Here is a 20893-nt window from a genome sequence, read left to right on the forward strand (position 1 = left end):
TTTACTCCTCGATGGATTGCAGGTCGTTAACTTTAGTTTGCCGCCTCGTCAACAATATCTAGATGTGAAATTCTTTTGCCAATGTCCATAAAATTATGCCGCTTGATTTGACAACAATATAACCAGTGAATTTCGTTTGCGAAACGAAACCAATCTGCCTCCAAGGAAAGCAGTTCAAAAGTTCAGTTTAAATAAAATTGTAAATTCGAGCTTTGTTTGTGTTAAATTGTTCAAATTACAAAGGTTGTCTCAACTAAAAGAAATGACTAATTAGGCCTTAACTATGGCATAATTAAAGAATAGTTCAATTAGTACATTCTTGATGAATAAACATTTTAAGAAAGAGTTGAAAGACAGTTCGTAATCTCATTATAACCAGTGTCGGGTGTATTTCAGATTGATGGTGAGACCATGGAGAAATATTATTCCACCGTGATGATGAGACAACCAACTTTGGGCTAATAGTTTTTACATTTTTAAGAAAGAAAAGAACTCAGACCTCGATAGCCAGATACCAAAGCGGCGATCCAAGTGCCAGTCCATTTGCCCGTACCACATTCTAAATAGGATTGTACACACAAAAATGGAGGGATTGGACCAATCCAGGAAACCTATTTCTACTATTGATAGTAGGCCTACTACAAAATATTCCTTTTTTCCAATTTCACAAAATTATGGTGATCTTTCTTTTTCTGTAGAAGCCATAGTTTTACAAATGTTTACATAATTTCCAGTTATTAAAAATATTGGCTTAACCATTACTAAAAAGGCAATTCATAAATCTCATAATATGAAATGAAATATTATTTTTTGTTTTGGTAGGTTCATCTTTATTATTATTTAAACACTGTTCACCTAGTCCTAGACTCATTAAATTGGATTATCAACAGATTTACCTACCTAGTCTGAATAAACATGTTGATGACAGATAAACCTTCAAGAATGGAGAAATTCTCCAAGCAAGTAAGCGTCAAGTCCTTGATATACCGAGGTCTAGACGCGTCCGTCAAGTATGCCTACGGTAAGCATGGATTTCAGTAACCATGAACACCATGTGACAGAATCGTCTTGTATACCAGTATAGGCCTACTGGTAGTGTACCGAGCCCCTTAGATCAATTATTCTTACCTGGTACTTTTTCTGTTATTGTCCTCTATTCTGTCACCCATAAATACTTGGATGATTGGATAAAGTCCAACACTCAACTATAACGTTTCTATGACAAATATAGACAGTTGACTGCAAACATTGTAGAATGTTAAGTGTTTGGTTAGTGGTTAGCGCGTCATACGTCTTGTTTGCTATTGGTCTTTAGCACTGTTTGGTCTTTAGTACACGCATTTGATTTTCTCTCAGGCACTTATTTGAACCATATTAAGAGTATACGGAAGTAATGCATTATGGATGACATTTTGAAATTGTAAAACAAGTTTGCCATCTTGCCTCGCCTTTCCCAACGAACCTGGGTATAATGGCACTTTAGTTTAAGCAATTTATGAACAATCTAAAAAAGAAAAACTTTTTTACAGAAATAGAGGGCTCTATCACCTTTTAATTTTTGCTCGAATACCACCATAGTCACTATTGACTAATATGCTCGAACACACAATCACCCGCGTCACACAAAATAAAAACAAACAGTGCCTGGCACCACGCATAGAAAGAAGAGGAAAGTAAGTCTGTTCTTAAGTATTAATATCTTAATTTCTGAACTCCTCGGCACCATCATGATTGCATAAAGTTTAAAGTATTATTATTGTTGATCTACGCCCAAATTTACGAAGTTTATACTGTTTAATTTGAGAAGTTATCGCTAATTTGAGAATGCCTGCATCTGCTAAGCCGAACGGCTTCGGTGAAGATCAGCCGCTCAGTGGACGAATCAATTACAATGAAGTACCGAAAACAGAAGGTATTGTCGGCTTAGCTTTAATTGATTTTCAATGCACTTTAGCGTAGAAACAACGTGTATAATAGTTATATTTTTGCATAATGAATGAATTTGTATCAATCATATAATTAGAACGTGTCTAACCCTCTACTAGCCTTTAGGCTAAGTCGTACTGTATTAGTATGTATTGTGCGGCCTTATGGTGCGATTTTAATGTAAAAACTATAAAGTCATTACAGGTCTGTTATAATAATGCACTTAGAAAGATTTTAAGACGCTCAAGGAGCTGTAGTGCTAGTGCTATGTTTGTTGATAACCATGTTCCCTCCTTCTATGAGTACATTCGGAAATCAATTTTTTGTTTCAAAACAAAAATTGAAAAAAGCTGTAATACTTTAATTACATGTGTTTTTTCTCGTATTCTAAAAGATTCAAAGTTGCATAGAAAATGGACAGAACTTTTGTATATTTAATCTCATCATGTATACTTTTACGTGTGTTAACTAGTATCAGTATAGCCATAATAATGTGTTGTTTTTGTAAACTTTATGTGTTTCATATGGACAGTTTGTCTGAAATAAAGTTGAATTGAATTGAATTGAATTGAGTAGTAGTAACTTAAGTGAAGTAGGCCTAGCAAAAAAAAAATCAGTTTACCGGGAAAAATTTCATTTTAAAATTTTGTTTAGCAATATTGCTAGTCAAACTGATTTTTGAGTCAAGAAACATAGTTTTGTATTGTATTTTTTGCTATACAATTTTAGAATGTGTAGCAATAAGGTTGTTTTGTATAGCTTTTTGCTATGCTACACTGGCGAAATTATTCCCTGATTTTTTTTGCAGAGTTGTTCCTCTGTATGTTTTATTGCCCTTTTCACTTTCTGAGTCTTCCCACCCCATCCAATTTTACAGCCTAGTATTATAAAATACTTAAGTACAGTAACAATCAAATACATTTTCACAATAATGTGTATTACTAGGCAGTTCTTCCTTATCTCACCTCATCAGTTTAATATTTCAAATTAATTACTTGGATCATTTCAATTATGAATTTATATGGATTTGAAAGCTAGATTATTAATGTAGCAATGGCAGTATATTATGTATATTCATAACATACGATTAGGTCAATTACAATTCATAATTTCCTGTATATATCTGAATAAATTACTCTTGTACATTGTGAGTGTTATAGCTGTCTGTAAGTTGTAACTGTTATATTCTATCAAAAAAGACAATATAGTAGGTGAGTGAGTGGCCGAGCGGTTAAGACAGTGGAACCGTAATTACGTAGCCATAACATCGGCAGGGGTTCGAGGCTCACTCACTCCATGGTTCTGGTGGTAGAACGAGTCTTCTCGGATAAGGACTATAAACCGTAGGTCCAGTGTACACAACTAGCTTGTGTGCACTTTAAAGAACCTAGTACATCTTTCGAGACGATTAGGGGGTTACCCCGGTGTATTAGTACATCACAGCCACTGATCACCAACTGGGCCCTCTGGGAGACCAGTCTTTGACTGAAGAGGTTTCCCAGTATAAATATATATTTCAATCAAACAAAGTACTCACTGTCAATACATTAACATAGAAAGAGATAAGTTTGTCATACTAATATAAGGAAGGAATTAAAAAGTACATCAATATTAAAAAGGTATAAAAGTACATAAGTGGCAAATCGAGAATTTTGAAAAATACTATACTGATGTTGAAGGTGGGCACTGAACAACATAAGCCCTTGTTCAATGAAAGGACCAGGTGCTTTAAAAACATTCCCAGCTTAGTTTCATCCATCATTCAGATAAATGTAAGACTAATTGACATTGTCATTCGTGATAGACGTCGGCCAAAATACCATGTAAATAAAATGCATTACATTTAATATTGTGTTGTACTCTGTCCATGGAGATGTTAGAATAGTGTACAATCATTTTTTTTTTATGCCTTTCATAGTTGTCATACTTGATGACCATTTTTTTTTTATCTTTGTTTTTTTCTTTAAATGTAAAATGTTAAAACAGACATTGTTTTTTCTAATTTTACATTGATGATTTTAGCTGTTCTGCTTAGTATAGTGCATTTTCTTTGAAGTAGTTGACTCAACTTGTATTTAAGAATGCCATTATTTTAAGATTTACAGCTCACTAACAGATGAAATGTGTACATTACAGGCAGTTAAGAAAGCGTTAAATCTTGGCCAGGTTTCATTACTAAGTCTCAAATACATCAATTGTGAAATGTAATTTGTAAACTCTGTAAAGGTTATAAAACATGAACGTTAAAGTAAAAGTCTTTTCAATCCTAAATGTCTAAAGCTCTGTCTACACTATCAAACTTTATGTGACAAAAAAATGTGCCCATATATGGACATGATGATGTCAGAGAAATACTATATTTGGGCATATCACTACCATATTTGGGTAAATTAGTTTGACAGTGTAGACAGAGCTATATTTGTTTTTATCAAAATGTATATTTTTGGACATTATTTATCCACCATATATTTTTGGGAGAAATTGAAGCCTCTACACGTTTGGTATAAACTGTTTTTTTAAGTCAAATCATGCGACAACAATCCTGAAGATGTTTAAATGACACAAACAGCAATTTGCATTCAAAATATCAATAAACTTTTAATTGAATCGGAAAATGATAATAGAAAAGTTGTCATGTCTTGTGGGACTACTTATACTCACTTCAATGACAATATACTTCAGAAACATTTTAGCAGATTATGTTTAAAAATATGTGATATTTATATCTGAATTGTTTAATTCAGTTTAAATAATACAAAAATATTGAAATTGAAATAACTTTAAAGGCCTGTCCACACTATCAAATTAGTTTGTGTAAATACTGTACAAGTGTGATGTGCCCAAATATGGTAGTGATGTGCCCAAATATGGTAGTGATGTGCCCAAATATGGTAGTGATATGACATCATCATGTCAATATATGGACACATCACAATTTTTTGTTTGATAGTTTAGACAGAGCTTAACAATATAATTACCAAAAACCTTTTTACATGTTACTGGAAATATGATACCATATTTATTAATTTCATTTTTATTATATTTATTTTGTGAATTTTGTTTTCTCTTTTATTTATTTTATGAGAAAACTTTTGTTTTGTATAATTCAAGATTCATGTAGTGTAATAGAACATTACAATCCGCTGCCTGATACTGGACATAATTTGTGCTGTTCAATTTAATGTAATATTGACTCAATAGATAAGCCTATTTGACAGCCACATACATTAGTCTTGTCGCAATTCTACGTAATTTAATTATCAATTGATTGGAAGGTTAAAGTTGACACAGAGTAGTTAAACTTCTATGTACATTATTTAAAAGTCATTATCATGTGATGAATCAGAATTTCATTATAGAGAGCCTGTAAAAATATGACGGAATATTTAATTTGTATAAAAAAAGAAATTAAAAAACTGTATTTTCAAGATAACACTGATTTTGCATCAATTTAAATTAACATGATTAATTATCAATTGGTAAAAACAATCTATGAAATGCTCTTTATAAATGTTCTGATTGATTGGTTGATTGATTGGTAGCGCAAAGAGTGTACTCATGATGGAAGCAGAAATACTATAATATAATTGCACAGAATTTATATTAATTAACATATAAAGTTAAATAACAAATACACCACAGAATGATACATACTGCCCTATTAAACATCGTAAAAACTATATGATGGAAAGCATATTTTGAAAGAAAGTCAAAAAGTTTGTTTGAAAATAATATGGATTTACATATTAATTTTAATATTGTTTTCATCCATCATTTAAATAAGTATATCACAGGGCTGCAAATTAAGGAGTCTTTGGTCTAGTTGCAACCGGAGAGAATACTGTAGGTCGCAAACTGTGCGCTAATTGTTATTCCAAGGACCTCTCAACCAAAGACATACAAAACATAAAACAATGCAAATTAAAAACTATTTAATAATCCATATTTTGTTGTTTTGTATATCCAAGTTATGGATATAAATTAATATACTTTTATCATTTGGTTCTAGATTTAGATAATAATAATATGAAATTTGTAAAGTATAATATTATACTATTATTATTAATAAGAAAATGGGTTCAAATTGCCCCTGAACAAATAAAGTGTATACTGGTTACTATTTACAGTATTTATAGGTTGCCTACAAAGGTCATGTTTTGTGACACAAACATGTGACTAACTGTAACAATAGTGTTTATACAGTATTGCACTTCCTATAGTACCATACATGTGATTATAACCATTGGAAAGTTATTGGTATAGTTATTCGAAAGAGAATGAATATGAAAGAAACCTCTTCAAATTCATGTTTGATTGACCTTAAAGAAGACAGAAAAAACAGTAGGTTAATTTAATCATAAATGAATCATTTATCGGTTATATAGCTGATATATGCTATAAATTTATAGCTGATAGCTCCATGCTTTTTAGTTATAGCTGATAGCTCTATGCTATTTAGTAGCTATAGGCCCTATGTAATTTTAATCCCACCTATGCTAATCAGTTCCTTACTGTACTATATATAATATCATTCACAGCTAGACCATCATTTTACCTTATTTGCATCTAACTGTAGTTGTGACAGTTTACAAATTTAAACATTTTTAGAATTTAAGGTGAGAAAACTCATTGGGGGTCTATGTGTGAACCCTGAGCAGTCTCATGAAGCGTCTTCTCTAAGTCTCCCAAAAAGCTTCTTCTGTCAGTCTCCCAAAAAAGATTTCTCCCAGTCTCAAAAAAAGCAGCTGAAGTATTTGTAGGATGATGCTTAGCTATCTTTCAGATATCTTTCATGTTGTGCATGAGTTGTTACACATCATTGAACACTTTTGACCTTATAATTTTTTACTGTATTCTAAAATTTTTCTTTTATTTTGGGCCGTAAACACCACTTTTATTCACACTCTGAAGGTTGTGTTTCTTACACATATTATTAAATATAGTTATATTTTTGTTTGAAGGGTACTTGTACCTCCAGGCCAAGACGTTTCCACCTTCTCCACCTCTTCTATATTTGCACCAAAAACCTACACTACTAGTGTAAATTTACAGGAAAAATAATACCATATTTATGAAAATATGGTATTATTTTCCTGTAAATTTGTTTTATATACTATTGAATGACAATGAATGAAACTGTTTTAATATTTTATAGTTTTTTTGTAGTTAAGCAGAATTACGTTAGAAGTAAACTATACTCCATACTTGAAATTCTGAAAGGTACTGACTTGATAATGTGTTGTTGTAGCAGATGTATTTTGATAGTTGTAAAAACAATGCAAGATATTTATGTTGTTAAATATACGTTGTGCCTTGGGTTGTTTTATCATGATTGATAATTGAGTTGTTTGCCCATAGTTTCCGAAGTTGAATCCTCTTCTAGTCATGTCATAACAGATGAAACAAATTCCACAAGATGTGGGTACACTTGACTTGAAACAGTTTGCGAGTTACCAGTTGAAGTTGGTGACATTTTGCCTATTTACTGTAAACAATTTAAAAAAAATTAATTGTTTAAATTAAACTTAAATTTAATTATTAGATTACATCTTGTTCTCAGTTTTATGTGATTTTATACTTTTTATTACTGTTTGTGCAACAATGTTTTAGACAATTTTAATGTGATTACTTTCAGCCAAAGTTTCAAGCCATTCATGAGTTTGACAATAAAGTTTATTGAATTTAATTTAATTTAATTGAATTTAAAGCATTTACTGAAACAGGAATATTGGATTCATTAGGCAACCCAGCTTGTTTATTTATATGGATACAGATTCCTGTTATTATTCAATACAATGGAAATTACAGTGCTCATATCTTGGCTTGCCTTAAATAAATATAAAGGAAAAAAGGACTATCTAACAAATATCTTGTTATAAGTGCATATCCCAGCTGGGTGGAATGAGTACTTGTAACGGTCCGTGTACTGTGTTTTATCCAGATGTACTAGTTTTATCCGTCTGTGCCATGAATAAAAAATAGATGCCTGTATATCGCTGCCAATGCCATAACATGACCCTAAAATGTAATTGACCTATTGTACCTTGTATAACATTACTGTAGTAGATGTGTGCTATATAATTTATATATAGTTATTATCATTTTACCTTATTTAAATCAATATAGCAAGGTGATTAAAATTATATGTATTCAATTATTCAAGTCAATTCTATTATATCATGTTTTAAGGCTATTTTATGTCATACTGTAGCTATAAATATTGTTCGATAATTATATTATTTATTGTGCAATTTGTTTTGATACACTCTTCAATTTTGTTTTTAACATTTTCTAATAGATTTAAGTGAATTAAAGTATAGCTTGTTGTCGATTATCCCATGCTAGGTGGTGAAAGCATGTCTTCTCGAATTCTTAAATGACGCACGTTGTGTTGCTATGGCAATCAGGTGGCTGTATTAACAATAGTTAAATGTCAGATTATTTTCATGTTCTCAGTGATTTTGAGTATAGTATGTCACAAATATGTACATTTACTAAATTTAATTTGTTTTGTCAAATTGTTTTAAAATTATTTTAAAGTCTCTATTAAGATAATCTTGTTTTGTCAAATATGAGATATATTTATTGTTTAAAATAAGTACATGATATTGTGTTTTTGTATTAGTGAAAAAATAGAATTACGCAGATACAACTTTTTTTAATTATTATTATTATTTGTGACTATCTCTAAAATGCTGTTTTAAGCCCTGTCTACACTTGACACCCTGACAAAAAAAGTGTGATGTGCCCAAATATGGTAGTGGTATGCCCAAATATGGTAGTGATATGACATCATCATGTCCATATGGGCACATCACATCGTGTTGTCACATACAGTAAAGTTTGATAGTGTAAGACAGAGCTTTAGGATAGTGACTAACATTATAAATCTATGTTTGCTCTGTAGTGTCAAATTTTATTTTCTTTTATATGATTAATATAATATTATTTTATATGATTAATGTGGATTTATTGAAACTTGCAAATTGTGCTTGATTTTCTTAGAAATTATGGAAATGTTTGCAACTGATTCTTTATTATAGGAAGATCCACCTTCACACAGATCTCCGCCCATTTACACCAGGATGATAAAATTGACGATAAATAGATAAATATGCATTTTTCATACATAAAAACAAAAGAATAACCATCTACACCTCTATTGATAAAAATTATATTTTCACACGTCCAATCAAATGAAGTTATGATTAGTAAGAGCAATAATGACAATACAATGACGATGAACTATTGTTTTTATTGACCATGATGTCATTTGATTGGATTTTTGAAAATATTATTTTTATCAAAGACAGCATAAATGATTATCCTAGAGTTCTAGAAAGTTCTTTTATTTTATGTAAGAAAAATGCAAGCTTATTTCTTTATCGTTGATCGTTATTGTCCTACTAGTGTAAATGTGTCTTTACCCTCTACTCTCTATATTATCTTGTAAAAAATGGCAGCCCTTCATTATACTGTTTTCCCTCCTGTCCCCCTTCCAGTCTTTATATACTATACAAAACACCAATACAATAACACCCATGGACCGAACTTATATTAAAACTCTCGGAGTAGAATATGTTGGTTTGCATCCATTGCTGTCCATAAAGGGCTTATCATATTAAACCATAAATAGATTTCGGAACTAAATTTATTTAATTACCATTCAACAGAATAGGAAATTTAGAATTGTGATTGTACATACCTGAATTCAGCAGTAAGTATCTTGTTAACAGAATATTGGAAGATGATCAAGATATTAATTATTATTATCCCTTTTTTCAAATGTTGTTTTACATAATTGATTCATGCAGAGCGTGTTAATTTGTTCGTCAAGCATTTTTAATTGCGAGTGCATTCGATACAGTTGATGACATATACATTACCGTATCGTTGTAGGGCCTATGTATGTTCCTCGTAGTATGTATCGTAACCTTGGGATTCCATAGAAATCAACAAAATTCCATTCTATTTCTGCTCGCTATATAAAAACCTGCTGGATGTATTCAGACTATTAATTTATTTATTTTTAAAATAACCTTGAATTATCATCCAACTTCGAGGATAGTTATATAATAAAAAATATAAAGGCCATTTTGGAAACATGTAAAAAGGAGGCAATTTTATCATTTATGATTAAAATTTCTTTTTTGCACTATAACAAATTAACTACTGGTACTGCATCTATAGTTTGTTCAGTATATACAGTGTCACATGTTTCATGTAATGTAAATAATAACTTGAACCCTACCAGGAAACCTTATCAAAGTGTCCTCTTAATAGAGGTGTCCTCTGAATAAGGGTTAGCCATAGCGTTAAAACAAATATTTTCCCTTGTTGATTAAATCATAGGAAAATGTCCCCTGAATAGAGGTGTCCCCTGAATAGAGGTGTCCCCTAAATAGAGGTGTCCCCTGAATAGAGGCGTCCCAAGGGAGATGCTGTACTGTATTAGAACATCCCTGATGGCACTGGACCAATAATTAATTACTAATAATTTGTTACTAAACTTGTTTGTCAACAGCATTATTAGTAATCCTTGTGCGGTATTTTACGAATACTAATATTTGGAAGAATGTAAATTTGATTTTAAAATATATTATATTATATTAGATAATATAATGACTAATGTCGTCAATTTAGAATCCAAATTTAATAATAAATCATCCATAATTCTAATTCTAATAAAATTTCTATTGTTAACAAAATTAAGTATTATGAAAATTCTTTTGTTCATTATTTAGAGAGTTTTTATTGCATAATTGATATGCTAATTATGTCATATTAATACTGTATGTAGTAGACAGACCTCGTGATTGTACAGTAAGGTACAGGTAAAGAATTATTGGTATATGCATACCAGTATGCATATCAATAACATCAATAGCTCTCAGTAATGTTTTTTGCTCAAATTCTACATTAAATATGAATGAATGAATCCATTTAAATAATGTACCTAGGGCCAACCTTTTCTGATGTCAAATCATCCAGGAATATTTCAAAATCACTGTTCCCACAATGCGGCTAAGCCCTTACCTAATATACAGTGGAAATTCTATAATATCATCTTTTTTAATTGATTTATAATTTTGTTAATGAAATAAATACTTAATAACATTTATGCTATAAGCTAAATAGTGTTTTTTTGTTGTAGAAATACAAAAACAATAACGTTTTCATTAATTTACACACGTACATATTCAACTAATCGTTGTTGAGTAAACACTGTTTGAGTATGTAGCGCAAATAGTCTCTGATTTAGTATTATTACAGCTCACTGATTAGTGATGATAAGCTAGCAGGAGTCATCACAGGCAGAAGATATTGCATTTCATGGCCTTTGGTTATAGTAGGATCTGGCTATTTGCCATTAGCATTTAGCAATTGTGAATTAATGTTACTTGTACGTATGAGTTGTAAAATTGATAATGTGCACTTGGGGAGTAATATTGGTTTTTTGGGTTAAGTTAAAACTGGTTAATTCTAAAAAATTGAAAAAAGGTCTTCATTATGGAAGGCAATCACCGCCAAAAATACAATTACAAACATAAAATATATTCGTGGAAATATACAACGTACTCGCAGAAACCTACACATTGTATGTTTCCACGAATTTGTAGAATTTTTGTAATTGTGTATTTGGTGGCGATTGCCTTCCATACTTCATCTTAGAACTGGGATATCCATTTTTGCTGCCTTTGATGAAAATCCATTCAAACAAATAGTATAAGAGCAATACTACAGTACTATTATAATAATACAACAATTCTATTGCTGTTTTTGATCATGACGTCATTTGAATGGATTTAGATTTTTTTATTATAATGACACGAATGAGTTAGTTAAATCTAATGTATGATCTTTATCTATTTATCGTTGTATTCTCGTTCGAAGTATAAACAAGCCTTAACATTGTGTATTTAGCAGTATCTATAAACAATATATATTACCAGATATAATATATTTATTGTTTGAATCTCATTATGATTATCATTTTTCTATTAGTATCACTTTGTTTTATTACTAGGTCAAGCGTCAACCTTCTTGAAAGCATGTTTTCTTGATTGGATTGTTATGCTTGACATCCTTTTCATGATGTTTAAAAACACTACAATAAAACTAGTTTGAAATTATTATAACTAACTAAAGATATTCACTCTAGCGTGGTTTTCAAAATTAATACCTTTCCGGTACAATTCCTGTCATTTTGAAACCCTACAGTATGTGTATGGATACATGCAAAAGAACGATCATTTCAACGTAAATATAAATAGAAGTGTGGGAGAATAACCTGTGAGTTGTAGCCTAACTGGAATTGTGTGGACGGCACATACAATAACTTTCTTCTCAGCTCCCCAAATGGTGCCTTCGTGGCAAGTGCTCCCACCAAACGGCGCCCGTCTGTCCACAATGATAGGGACTGATTGAATGGACCAGTGCACCGGGGTAACCCTCTACTCTTCCAAAAGATGAACTGGGTTCTTTACATTGCACACGAGCCAGATGTGTATGCTTTACCTCCACTTTTAAGTCCTTATCTAAGAACAATGGTCAAGGAGTGACTTGAACCTGTGCTGGTTGTATAGCAATGGTTTGTCTTAAAGCTTGGCCACTCGACTCGATTAAGTCTGTGTTTATTATTGTAATACTGTATATGTGATTTGACGAATTGTTGATAATTGATATTTATTGTTTTTTTAGCCCAGGAATGGGGTTGCTGTACATACTTGTTGGTGTTTCTCTCTTACCTGCTTGTTGTCTGCACATTTCCATTTTCACTGGCGTACACACTCCGTGTAAGTATATATATATATATATTGAATTTTAATTTGCTAGGAGCATAGACTTTGGTTGCAAAAGGAACAAATAGATTGAACCTATGAATTGCCAAAATGTGCCATGCTTCTTTTTTTGTAGTACACTCCTATTATGTATGCCCATATCATCACAAAATTCTAAAAATGTGCCATGCCTTTTTATTTGGAGTACACTCATATTATGTATGCCCATATCGTCACAAATCATAAACCCGAAAATGTATCGCAATCAAACAATTATTTTCAGATCTGTATACATTATAGCACAGCAAACCTTCAAACAATATGTCAGACAAAATTCATAAAGCACTCTTTCAAACTATACCCACTAGATCAATGCCTGAAAGAACTTTTGAATATTAATGTTTAACCATGTGTACCATTAACCCACACACTAATCTTCCATTAAGTCCCTCTATAAATAGACTGTATGTTGTTTTCTCATATATCACATTACATTATATCTAAAGTACAGTATTCTCCATACAGTAAATGCCCTGTTAGATATTATATATTATACAACTAGATTGTCAACTTGGTAGAACATTGAAGGTAACTCTCTAGCCAATGAAATAAACAGTTTATTTATACTTAGCACATTCTAGACGGCCCAGAATTTTGTAAGCGCACGGATGCTTATTCATGCAAGTACAGTAAACCTAATATTCTATAGTGCCTTAAAATGTTTCTTTATTTTATTATAATTTCAGATGGTAAAGGAATATGAGCGAGCTGTTATTTTTCGATTGGGGATGTTGTTGTCGGGAGGTGCTAAAGGTCCTGGTCTCTTCTTCATTTTGCCATGCATCGATAATTATGTGAAAGTTGACTTAAGAACTATTTCCTTCGATGTTGCCCCTCAAGAAGTAAGTACAATAATCCAACATTTTTTTATTTGTAAAAAGATACTTTTTAATGTTGTATAATATTGTTACCTAATGTAGATTGTAGGCCTATGTTTTAATAAAAGATTTGGTTTGTACATACGTGCCACACGTTCAATGAAAAAAAAATTTTGTATTTAAGTTTTGATAGCCAAAGGTTGAAGGTTTGCTTGCGAAATCAAATGTTGATATAAAGTTTGCGGTACACCACGTATATTAGTTCTGAAAAGAGCTGTTGAGTTTCGCGATGTTTCAGTCAATATGCTTTGATCGTCCTCAGAAGGGAAAATCTTGAGGTTCTTCTTTTCAGAACTACGTGGTGTACCGCAAACTTTATATCAAATATGAATTATAGAGTTTAAGTATTCTCCTGGAACTACTGTAATTATTTTGCTCTATGGATTACTATGCCTGCATCTCTGGTGATCTAATATTTTGAAGAAATATAAAACAAGACACATAATTGTAAAAAGCTCTGTCTACACTATCAAATGTGATGTGCCCATATATGGACATAACGATGTCATATCACTACCACCTTTAGGCATATCACTACCATATTTGAGCACATCACACTTAATTTGTCAAACTAGTTTGTATAAAGAGCTTAATACTAAATCCCACAAGGATCTGGGCCTACTAATAATAGTAGCTAAATTAAGCATTTTACATTTTACTGTAAGGAGTTATCCAATAATAATAAAAGTGTGAGGTGTATTAAAGAATATTTACTGACACTTTACATTTATTTTTTTTTTTTTTTTAGATTTTAACAAAGGACAGTGTTACAGTTGCAGTTGATGCAGTCGTCTATTACCGAGTTTTCAATCCTACCGTAGCAATAACTAATGTTGTGGATGTCCAAAAATCCACCAAGCTACTTGCAGCTACGACATTGAGAAATTGCCTTGGAACTAAAACTCTTGCCGAAGTGTTGTCAGACAGGGAGAATGTGAGCACACACATGCAATCTGTACTAGATGATGCTACTGACCCGTGGGGCGTGAAGGTTGAAAGGGTTGAAATGTAAGTTTATTCATTTTGCCATGTAAATCTGAAATTACATTATGGAGAATCTGTCAAAGCACAGTTCCATACCGATCTAACCCGTCCCAGAAGTAAAGTAATTGTGGTTTATTTAAAACACTGTCCAATCCAGGTTGTAGCGCTAAGGGTGCGTGCCTCTTTGACAGCTAAAATTAAATTATGAAATATGATTTGATCTGTTATGTGTTTAATCAGCTGCTCCCCACTATAAAAAGTAGAGGGAGGAAGATTTGTGATGCGTAATTTTAAAAATTATTGATGTGTGACTTAAGCCTGGAGACCATGTAGATGTCTTACGCTAGATACAGTAGATGAATTCCAAAAAGAAGTGTTTGATTATAAAACTGAAGTACAAAAGATCATAAGAACATCCGCTATGCAAGAAGATTGGTTGGAGATCAAAACCATTGATGTATGACTTTCATATCATAATCAAAACTTAGACAAAGGGTCAGTGTCGTAAGAGGTACAGCTTCCACTAAATCTATTCCTGGTTCCGACCTATGGAGTTGTACGCAGCATATATGAAAGCATAAACAGACCCTGAGTGTATTTTGTAGTTTGTGATTGATTCTATCTTTATTTTCTGACCACTTAACAAACAACACTGATTAATATTATCATGTGCATTTGCTGTTTATCAGAATGCTTGATTCATTACTATTTTGCTTTTACCATAAACTGTGTATGATTTGTGAGGTACAATTGCAATATTAGATACAGAGTCAAGGGTCAACTCATAAACATACATCAATTACTTTAATTTCTCTAATGGAAATTTAGTCTATTGTTTTTAAGATGCATATTTTATGCTGTTTATGTCCAAGCTCAGTCAATTGAAAAAAAAAAAAAATACAGGAATAATGTAATTTTCTTTTCATTAAATACGACGTATATTAAATTACGTCACACACGTACGTATTCATGCTTTAATGTAAAGAATTCAGATTTAATTTTATTGTAAGTATGAGTACATTTTCAACATTAAACTCTAAGATGTATACAGTATTAATAAAATTATTACTATATAAAAAATATTTAAACATACTTGATATATTATATTAAAACAATCAATATTTAAAAACAGACATGAAATACCACAGGGATACAATATTTTAAAAGCAACATATATAAAAAAAATACTATAAACATTACTTTATACCGGTTCCAATAATTAGTTAAAATATGCCAAAAACTGGCTAAAAAAATATAAATAAAAAAAATATAAATAAAAAAGTATAACAAAATTATAAATTTATATACAGATACAATGTTCCAAAGTACTAACAAATCATGCCTACATACAGAAATCTCGCTAAGCCTTTTTGCAGCAAGTTACGTTCTCGATCAATATTTTATGTGCATAAACAAAATAGTCACATCCACTCATGTGAATGCAAGCAATGCACACTTTGAAGTTAAATAACATTGCGTAAAAATAATGATGTATTGTCCCCCAAAAACATGAAAATTGAAGATTAATTAAATCAGACTTTGAATATATTATTTTGTAGTTTTAATAAAGCTTATCACTTCCATAGAAAAAATAAAGGAAAAAAATCATGTTTTTACTTATGAATGAAAAAATAAATTTTAAAGTCAACCAAAAACCCATTGGTTGGCAGCCAATTTGACCATTTTTTGCTTTAAATTACAGTTTTTTCAGGTAAATACATTTTTTATACAACTATACTATGTTACACTAAAATAGCATATTCAACAAAAATTTGTTTAAGAATTAGTTTTCCAGAGGGACAATACATCTTTAAACATAATATATTTATAAATTGATCCTTTCCTGTCCTTTTCTATTTATCAAATACAATGTCTGGAAAATACGATGTTTACAATTTAATTAATTATTTGAATCGTTTGTACTTTTAGGAAAGATGTGCGTCTGCCCGTTCAGTTACAGCGTGCCATGGCAGCTGAAGCAGAGGCAGCGAGGGAAGCACGAGCCAAGGTTTGTATGTTTGCTTTATTGTCAAAATTTTACAATTTTAAGATATGTTTTGTACCATAGTAGATCATTAAATAATACAAATGATAAATATTTAAATAAATGAATACAAGTTACTATCTTTTAAAATTTTGATTAAATAAATTGCATGCTATATACAGTGTTGAAAATCTGAAACAGTTTTATTTGTCAACATTGTTTCCTGTGTCAGTCCTTCCTGATCTGCTAATAATAATATCTGAGTTTAATGGGTGGGTTGAGTCTAGTATAATTTAGTTAATTTTCTTAAGTATAAACATTTTAAATATCATCTAGAGATTTCACTTCGACACCGATAACTTTGCTGGCTTTATTTACAATTCTTTGAATTTTTGCTGTTAATATTGATGTGAGAAAACCAAATAATAATACAATACGAAAGGATTGATTGAACAAGGGCCGTTTGGAATTTATTTATTTATTCTTTCTTTTTACTGGATTGCATTTTTAGTAATGTAGTACTCCACCTCTGATACTTCTCAGGACGTTTTAATATAAAGTTTTATAATGTGTGAAGAAATTTGATGATATCGCTGCAGATATCACTTCTTAATTCAGGAACTTTTAATAGTATAATAGCCCTTTCAAATCGCAAACACCGTAACAAACACACCACACCGTTATCCCTCTCACACCAAATGCCCTGGTGTTTTATTAGGTTGCTTTTCTTTCAGACAGAATTACAATATTCAAATTTTTACTTTCAGGTTATTGCCGCAGAAGGAGAACAGAATGCTTCTCGTGCTCTTAAAGAGGCTGCAGATGTCATGCTTGAATCACCTATGGCTTTACAACTACGCTATCTTCAAACGCTGAACACGATATCAGCGGAAAAGAACTCAACTATCATATTTCCTTTACCGCTGAATTTACTTGAAAACATATCGTACTTCAAAAAGGAATAGAAATTGTGTAAAGGTTGTAATTAAAGTATTTGTAAATATTTTATCGGACACTGCATTTGAATATGTAAATTGCATTTAAATATGTAAATTGCATTTGAATATGTAAATTGCATTTAAATATGTAAGTATGCATTTGAATATGTAAATTGCATTTGAATATGTAAATTGCATTTGAATATGTAAATTGCATTTGAATACATACATTGTATTTGAATACATACATACACCTGCACAATAAACTCAAATTGAGCGTTTATTCGACTAAATATGGTACATACAATTTCTTTCTTAAACAAATTTGTTTCACGAGAAATAAAAAATGTGTAATGCAATGTTAATTTTGGTATACTATGGCTTATAGTGTGGGGAAAATTTGTTTGGTGTCCACTTAATAGGGGTTCTGCTGTAATGTATTGAGGTTATCTTGAGTGAGTGAGTGGCCGAGCGGTTAAGACAGTGGAACCGTAATTACGTAGCCATAACATTGGCAGGGGTTCGAGTCTCACTCACTCCATGGTTCTCGGATAAGGACTATAAACCGTAGGTCCAGTGTACACATCTAGCTCGTGTGCACTTTAAAGAACCTAGTACATCTTTCGAGACGAGTAGGAGGTTACCCCGGTGTATTAGTACATCACAGCCACTTATCTTAACTGGGCCCTCTAGGAGACCAGTCTTTGACTGAAGAGGTCGCCCAGTATAAATATATATTTCAATCAATCATCTTATGCAGGTTTAAACAGTTTTCTTTTAGTTTTATGTTAAATCGTGGTATGTACATTAGCTTATTTTAAATGATAAGCAAAACCAGCAAACACTCATATTTAAAATATTAAGAATATTAAATATAATATTTAGTGTAGTAATTTGTACACTGTCACAATGTTACGATAATTACAAATGTTACGATAATTACAAATGTTACGATAATTACAAATGTACATATATTTTGCTATGTTAGATGTAATCGCAAATTATATTGTGTATAGTTAATGTATGTGTTTTAAAACAATAGTATAAATCCCATTAAATTACTTTTTATTTCAAATTAAATATGTATCTATTATTCAACAAAATGAAAATTAATTTAGGGTTTATATTTTCCTGTTAATTCTTGTGAATTATAATGCAATAATATTGCTATATATGTGCATAATCATCATCTTATAGACGTAAAGTAACTGTTTATGTAAAAAAATAAAATGGTCAAAATTTGGCCGTTTTTGGAAAAAAATCCCTGTGCTTTACTGCCCTGTCATGAAAGAACGACTCAACTGACACATTTTTCAAAAATCACTTTTTTAGCTTTTTGGGCTATTTAGGGAATGATTCACCTTGTGGTATATTTAGATATTCAAAATGTTAACTAGAAATATGAAATTTACAAATCAAAATACCACTCAATTACAAGTGTGTGTTACTATTGTCACCAAAGACTAACTCAACTACAAATGCCATGAAAGACTCACTCAAATGACATATTAACACCTATTATGTCATAGGAAACCCATTCAAGTACACAACAATGGTGTTAATTTCACAGCAAGCTGTGTAATGTTGTTTTAAACATAAAATAATTTGGTACTGCCCTACGAATAATTGTCAATAATTATTTTATTCAATACTCACTTTAACTTGTTTAGTTATTATTAGAGTATTCATTTTATTTCTGGAATATTTAGAATTAAATACCCCGGAGAGACTATGTGAACCCCGTAATGATATTATTATTATTGAATATTCTCCCTCTTAAATTAATACTTAAAACTAAAGTAAAAATACAAGAAACATGAAAAACAATATTTTAAACTTATTTTTAGTTACAAATCTATGTACACACTAAATATATACAGAAATGTGGGAAATGTGATTGCTAGCAATGTATATACGGTAGTGTCTGTAGGCCTACAAAAACAATTCCAAAAATTAATTAATTATAATATATTATGTCTTAAAAAAGGTGTCTTTATTCTGTATAACATATATTTATATATTTATGTCAAAAGTGGTTACTATAGCACAATTGACATGCGCAGAACCCATTATTCGTCTCTGTGCATGTTTATTATGCAATAGTAACCATTTATGTCAACAACAAAAAAGGGTCGATAATCGGTAATTTTTCGAAAATTATGCTATAGTAACTACTTTTGACATGCGCAGAACCCATTATTCGACTCTGCGCATGTTTATTATACTATAGTAACCATTTATGTCAAAACTGGTTACCATAGCACAATTGACATGCGCAGAACTCATTATTTGTCTCTGCGCATGTTTATTATAATATAGTAACCATTTATGTCAAAAGTGGTTACTATAGCACAATTGACATGCGCAGAACCCATTATTCGACTCTGCGCATGTTTTTTATGCTATAGTAACCATTTATGTAAAAAAATAAAAGGGTTGAAAATCGGCCATTTTTCGAAAATTTCCATGTACTATATATAGTACAGGGATTTTTCAAGAAATGGCCAATTTTCGACCTTTTCATTTTTCGATAAAACTGGTTACTATAGCACAATTGACATGCGCAGAACCCATTATTCGCCTCTGCGCATGTTTATTATACATTAGTAACCATTTATGTCAAAACTGGTTACCATAGGACAATTGACATGCGCAGAACCCATTATTCGCCTCTGCACATGTTTATTATGCAATAGTAATAACCATTTATGTCAAAAGTGGTTACCATAGCACAATTGACATGCGCAGAACCTATTATTCGCCTCTGCGCATGTTTATTATGCAATAGTAACCATTTATGTCAAAAAATAAAAGGGTCGAAAATCGGCCATTTTTCGAAAATTTCCCTGTACTATAGTACAGGGATTTTTCAAAAAAGGCAAATGTTCGACCTTTTTATTTTTCGATAAAACTGGTTACTATAGCACAATTGACATGCGCAGAACCCATTATTCGCCTCTGCGCATGTTTATTATGCAATAGTAACCATTTATGTCAAAAAATAAAAGGGTCGAAAATCGGCCATTTTTCGAAAATTTCCATGTACTATATAGTACAGGGATTTTTTCAAAAAATGGCAAATGTTCGACCTTTTTATATTTCGATAAAACTGGTTACTATAGCACAATTGACATGCGCAGAACCCATTATTCGCCTCTGAGCATGTTTATTATACTATAGTAACCATTTATGTCAAAACTGGTTACCATAGCACAATTGACATGCGCAGAACCCATTATTTGACTCTGCGCATGTTTTTTATGCTATAGTAACCATTTATGTCAAAAAATAAAAGGGTCGAATATCGGCCATTTTTCGAAAATTTCCCAGTACTATATAGTA

The 20893-nt window shown here is 31.2% G+C and overlaps 1 protein-coding gene across 2 annotated transcripts; it reads left to right on the plus strand.

The window, feature by feature from the left end:
- Nucleotides 1–1611: 1611 nt before the first annotated feature.
- LOC140046994 (stomatin-like) lies at nucleotides 1612–19799 on the plus strand. Of its 2 annotated transcripts, none has more exons than XM_072091788.1 (6): nucleotides 1612–1912; nucleotides 12628–12722; nucleotides 13454–13609; nucleotides 14394–14653; nucleotides 16559–16637; nucleotides 17381–19799. In XM_072091788.1, exons 1-6 carry the CDS (start codon nucleotides 1825–1827, stop codon nucleotides 17576–17578), a joined length of 876 nt encoding a protein of 291 aa, XP_071947889.1. In that variant the 5' UTR covers nucleotides 1612–1824; the 3' UTR covers nucleotides 17579–19799. The 2 variants fall into 2 exon arrangements, with proteins under 2 accessions (XP_071947889.1, XP_071947890.1); XM_072091789.1 differs by lacking the exon at nucleotides 1612–1912 and adding an exon at nucleotides 6134–6267.
- The last annotated feature ends 1094 nt before the right edge of the window (nucleotides 19800–20893 follow it).

The sequence above is a fragment of the Antedon mediterranea genome, chromosome 4 (genome assembly GCF_964355755.1).
Source record: "Antedon mediterranea chromosome 4, ecAntMedi1.1, whole genome shotgun sequence".
NCBI lineage: Eukaryota > Metazoa > Echinodermata > Crinoidea > Comatulida > Antedonidae > Antedon > Antedon mediterranea.

What these genes read in the sequence shown, in the direction of transcription:
- LOC140046994 (XM_072091788.1), top strand. Translation starts at nt 1,825, where the DNA reads ATGCCTGCATCTGCTAAGCCGAACGGCTTCGGTGAAGATCAGCCGCTC. An exon ending in CACTGGCGTACACACTCCGT is followed by an intron (nt 12,723 to 13,453) that starts GTAAGTATATAT and finishes TTATAATTTCAG; the next exon opens with ATGGTAAAGGAATATGAGCG. An exon ending in CGAGGGAAGCACGAGCCAAG is followed by an intron (nt 16,638 to 17,380) that starts GTTTGTATGTTT and finishes TTTTACTTTCAG; the next exon opens with GTTATTGCCGCAGAAGGAGA.